At 32.5% G+C, this 6,000-nt stretch overlaps 1 protein-coding gene across 2 annotated transcripts in view; it reads left to right on the top strand.

Annotated features, from left to right (window-relative positions):
* LOC125053138 (homeobox protein orthopedia-like) overlaps window positions 1-3,217 on the top strand; it is a 29,601-nt gene extending 26,384 nt beyond the window's left edge. For both annotated transcript variants that reach the window (XM_047654364.1, XM_047654365.1), the window contains 4 exons: window positions 195-360; window positions 674-814; window positions 1,607-1,717; window positions 2,312-3,217. In XM_047654364.1, the coding sequence (XP_047510320.1) occupies window positions 195-360; window positions 674-814; window positions 1,607-1,717; window positions 2,312-2,451 (558 nt within the window). In that variant the 3' untranslated portion in view covers window positions 2,452-3,217. The remainder of the gene's footprint in view (window positions 1-194; window positions 361-673; window positions 815-1,606; window positions 1,718-2,311) is intronic.
* The last annotated feature ends 2,783 nt before the right edge of the window (window positions 3,218-6,000 follow it).

A 6,000-nucleotide genomic window follows, 5' to 3' on the forward strand; every position in this document is an offset into this window, starting at 1 on the left:
TCTGTTGACATAGGCCTCCCCCAATTGTTTCCACATCTCTCGATCCTTGGCAGACCTTCTCCATCCTTTTGGCAGATCGTCCTCCCAACTTTTAATTTGACCTCGTTTTTTTTCATTCGTTCATGGACATATGTTTAGTCGAAAACAACTTATTAAGTATTTTGCAAGTACCGTCACAATTGAATTTGTTTCAGGTTTGGTTCCAAAACCGGCGAGCGAAGTGGAAAAAGCGTAAGAAGAGCACCAATGTGTTCAGATCCCCTGGGTCCCTGCTCCCTTCCCACGGTCTTCCCCCGTTTGGGGCTGGAGACGTTTGCTCACCCGGAGTTTTCGCGGATCGGGCCTGGAGTATGCCACCTGGTCAGTGTAGACTAATTTCAATCATTTATATAGCACTTCATATGTTGGTAGGTATAGGAAATATAGATTTTGGGATTATTTTGAATTTTATAAAGGAGAGACTAGTAGTAAACTTTTCTACGTAACCTGATTTTTTCAAAGGCTGCGCTGAACATAATAAAAATCCTATACTGCATTGTTCTAGTACCAGTACGAAAAGTCTAGATTAGCGCAGGTAAAAAGCAGTGCTATACAATATATATTAAGCCAATGACGCAACGTTATGAAACACAAGTTTGTAAAAATGCCCTAGCTTTATTGGATTATGTTGCAGGTCTAGGTCAGCTTTCCCAGGGCGGCGTATCGATGGGCGGATTCGGTTCGGGCGGTCTGCCCCAGCTGGCGGCGGATCTTAACCCCATCAACTCCGTAGGCTCACAGCCCTATCAGACTCACTATCCGTTAAATTCATTGGGTAAGTATTCTAAATCTTAATTCAGTTAAATGCTTTCCTCGCTTGGCGTGTAAGCATCGCAACACAGCGACAAAATGCTGCTACAGGGACCAACTTATTAAATTTGTTTTAGTGCTACCTAGTTTCAATAATTACAAATATTTATTTAATCCCATCCTTGGGACTTCCAAGCAATAAATATATATGAGTAAGAAACCAAATATCATAATCACAATGTGTAAAGAAATATTTGAAGTATTTTTCTAAATATTTTATAACAAACTAGATGACCCCGGGAACTTCGTTTCACCAACATCTATTTGTATCAAAACTTTTAAAACGAACCAAAGAAATCGGACCACATACAGCAGACTACTTACAAATACTATGAAACACTTATTTCTGAAAGAATCTACAAATAAATGACAACCAAGTGACATTTTTTTATTTCTAAAAAGACGTCCAATTTCCCAACTAAGAACAGTTTTTATTAGAAAATTCAATTGTCTTTTTTAGTATTTTTCTTTGATTATTATTTACGTTTCCCACCGTTTAAATTTTCCCTGACCTTCCACAAATATTTCAAGATCAAAATTAGCCAAATCGGTCTAGCCGTTCTCGAGTTTTAGCGAGACTAACGAACAGCAATTCATTTTTATATAGGTATATAGATTACTACTACGTATATTGTACTAAAATCAAGTTATCCTTTGATATCATTCGAGTTACCAAGTTCTGTATAGCTTTATACTGGCATTAATTGACAAAACTGTGTCTGTATTAGTTTTATTTATCATCAACACAATTTCATAGGTGACACCATGATGTCGTACTGCAACAACATCAACCAGCAAAGCGCGCTGGAAGGCTCGCCTACTCCGCCACAACCACACTGTGGGTCTAGCGGCTCGCCCGTAGCTTCCGGTGAGACAAAAACTCCATACATACTAGTATAATTAATGACTATGACTATCTTATTACTATAGACTATTAAAAAGTCCATTAATTTGTAGATCTAGTAATATGGGATAATCTTATAAACCAAAAGTATTATTTATTAACGGTTATAAACTGATAAGACGTTGTTAATTAACATACTCTGTGACATATAATAAGCAGCTAATACCAGCGCCATTGCTACGTCAGCTGTAACGTCAGCTAGGACAAAAATTTACGTATACGAAAGATATTGAATTAATAAAATATAGATAGAATAAATAATCTATTTAGAATATTAGTGCATGACAAGTGGAGATTGAATGGAGAAAGATTAGAAATACATTTTTTGTAGGATGACAAAGAGAGAGGAAAGAGACGTAATACTTCTTTTCTTTAGTAAATGTTTTATAATAGAACGTAAGTTCTAGGTTAAGCATTATTTAAATGAAATCCTTGTTGTCCCATGTCCATGTTTTTATTTGTTTTGGTAGGTAGGAATTAGTCGAGTATAATTTTTTATTAATACTTAGCTTATTAGAAGTGATATGTATCTACTTCATTAGTTTTATTCATGTCAAGGTAATGGCGGTGAACATCCGGAAGAAGAAGTATGGCGCGGTCACAGCATCGCCGCCCTACGCCGACGCGCCTCGGAACTTTCCGCTGCTATCCCGCCCTATCTCCAACTCAACTATGACGCACATAGCCCTGTCTACTAATCGTATAGCAGATAAGCCTACGCAAATTATTATAATTTTATAATGTTATTCCAATTTTAAGGTATTCTTTCGTAACATAGTTGTTTTGATTCAATCTAATAATAGTACCTAATCAACAAACAAAAAGATTAGGGTCTACCAATTAAATACAGAGAGTATCCGATATCAGGTAAGGATAGTCACCTCAACTGTTTTAAGTCAAAACAAGTGAATATTGGTGATTATCCGTAATACAAATTACCACAATTGGTCGCTACCAAGTTTTATGTTTATCGGAGTTAGACGACCCAATAATCTACGCATTAGATTGGGATTTGGATTTATAGACCGGTTGTAGATTTCGTCGTCATATTTCTTATTTGTCTGGCAGAACAAGCAAAGAAAAGCAAGTGAATCTCTATCAATTTATTGTAAGTAAATTAATAATTTTATACATTTTTTCTTTGTAAATGTTGTACTGTTAAACTTATATTGTTTAATATATTATTTACATCATAATTTATTTTGTAAGTTTAAAATTATGTTCCTTTTTATACGTGTACATATTTTATTTTAAGTCTACTTGACTTACTTTCTACAATTGAAACGAAAATTCATTACATTATTTACAAAATTCTACTGTCATCAGTTTGTCGCCATACAACATCAAAAAGTTTAAACAAAACACTGTCGTTTAAATTCCTTTTATGTACGTGTACATATTTCTCAAAGAATTGTAGATTATCTTGACAGTTTGAAATACAGAACTGAAAATTGAGAAATCTTAGTCCATCATATTTGCCAAAATATCTTAAAGTTCTCATTAAATTAATGGCCATAGCAATCATTGGTCTATATGTTAATGTGAGTCTAATAATACATGTATACGCGTTCGTACAATAATAACATAGTGATAGATATATTAAGGTTTATTATAAGGTAGACGGCGGTTGATTACGCCTTTAGGGTCTACATACATAATGTATACAATTCTTTAGATTATAGGTATATATCCGCAAATGCCAAATGTAATCAATAGTTATATAAAATATTTTTGTTTGCGGAATAGGATGAAAATGAAATGCACCACAAGAGAGCCGCGTGTTTTAGCCATGCTACATAAATTTGTTATTGATTTTGCATGTGTGCGGTATAAAATAGTCAAAGCGGCGGTTTCATACAAATAACACCAAATCTTATTTAATCTAAGATTGGTACATTATGTATGGAGGAGCGAAGTAGGTCTAATACATTCCAATGTAGTGTTATTGTAATAGATTCATTGAAGATATTTGTGATCGCATTTTATAGTTCATCAATAAATGTTCATGAAACTCAATAGAATTATGTGTTTTTTATTTAAGAATATCCTTTTGATAAGGGGTAAAATTTCGATACAAGTGCCAACGAAGTGTATTTAATTACCATAACAATAATATAGATAGAAAGTTGAAAAACTGAAATCATAGCTTAATTATCAGAGATGTTCGTTTAATTAAACGTTAGATTGACATTATATAATATCTGATCAGTGTCTACTAATTACAATGCCCTATACGCCCTTAAATCAGTCTTGATTTAATGGCGCATAGAAACACATATACATAGGCAGCGAACTTTTTTTTGCGCTTATTTCTTCTACTGAATAGATTAGTATCGCTAAAACAATAAACGACTCTGAGTATGGTTGTGAGACTTGAGCATGAGTTGGAAATCGTCTCTAAAATCCTCGACGTTTACAAACTTATACTTATTAGCTATACTATCGATGCTTGCACGCAAAAAAAAAAGCCATATACCATCACAGTAGTGTATTGTATACATTTCTACCAAATAACAATAATTATATTAGGAATTTTAGATTATAGGATCTATTAAAATGTATTATGTATAAAGTGACTGAATGGTTGTTATAAATATTCGAAAGAAAGTGCGTAATGTAAAATTTAGTTAAGTATTAATAAATATCATACAATAGTACATAGTACGATAGTAAATGTTTATTGGTGTTTCATTTATCCCTCGTTGTTTTTATACATATAATAGAAAACACAGTGAAAGCATTACCTAATGTATTTATAACGAAAGAAGCGTTTGGCGCCATCTGTTGGTTCTAAATAACCCGAGAGTCTTCGTAACAAAATTGATCATATGTGCATGCTTTCTAATAATTGTTTTTTAATAATACTTCAATATAAATTTATCCAGCCAATATCTACTACATATACTAAAAATATTGAAATTGCTATAATATAACCTACTTAGGTATACGACTAACGACATCTATTGACAGTTAGCAAAACCTTTACAAAGAAATGCGACAAATTCACACGAATGAAAAATAACTAATATCGATATAATCATGAAACCAACTCACCAATTCCTTCCATTTAAAACTAAAGTAGGTATCATGCAAAGATATCGTAGACACTGTTTTTTAATAAAAACTATTTTAACAAAGTAATAAAAATAATTTATTTTTGTGACATCTAGTGGTGAAATAAAAGACTTTTATAATTATAATGTAATTCAACTTTGTATACTTTTGATACTTTGTACATTATGATAACAGATGGCTCTGATGAGAACTTTTGTACTTTTTTATTCGTTTTCTAGATTTTAGTGAAAGTTTGGTTCCCATAAAGTTAAAATATACGCTAAGAAGGAAGACTGTAATTAAAGAAATGCAATTTGGTAGGCCCAAGATAAAAAGCTCACAATGGCGTTGCTATGTCACTCCAATAAATTTATTGATAAAACTACACGCCCTACAAGGCTCATTTTATTTTCCAAACATTATCGAGTAAGTTATCTTCATTTTTATTCCTTAAAATGTCAATAAAATCGCAAAAGTCCTTAAACGAAGAGTGTGCAGATATATTTGAAAGGAGCTACTCAGTTAAAAGTGCGTCAGAAGAAAGTTTATCGAGGTGAGAGTGAACTTATAAAAATTTAAATATTCGACCTAAAACCGGTATGCACTTATTTTTTTATTTTTGCTTAAATTCAATTACGATTAACCTAATCGTTACTCTTCTGGGATTATAAAATATATCCCCATTCTATTTTTGCCTACATGTTCTAAGTTATCTTGCCATGCACCCACGCCATCTACAGTAAATAAGATTTCGTGAAATACAAAAATTGTGTTGATATGTATAATTATGATACAATCAATCATGATTAAGATTCTTGTTGTTAAGAGTTTTTATTACCAAGTGTTATTATTAGCGTTAATGACAGGTCTACCAAGCAGGAGAGACGCCATCAAATAGGTTATTCCTTAAGCATTTGTTTCTTCATGCTATTTAAAATAGTTCTGTTTAATTTTTAAAAGAGAGAGAGGGAGCGGAGAGTTACTTGCCAATTACTCTCGTCCCATCTACGAACGTGATTTGGGAACAAGTAATATATGTAATAGTATGTATAAGGTTTTTCTTTAAAATTAGATCCTATATTTAGAGAGAATTTAGAATATTATAATTTATTTGACGTGATTGGTGTTTATTTATATGATTATATCATTTTTGTCAGTGATGATGATGACGATTACGTGTCAACGGAGCTGAT

This window comes from Pieris napi, chromosome 10 (genome assembly GCF_905475465.1).
Source record: "Pieris napi chromosome 10, ilPieNapi1.2, whole genome shotgun sequence".
Lineage (NCBI taxonomy): Eukaryota > Metazoa > Arthropoda > Insecta > Lepidoptera > Pieridae > Pieris > Pieris napi.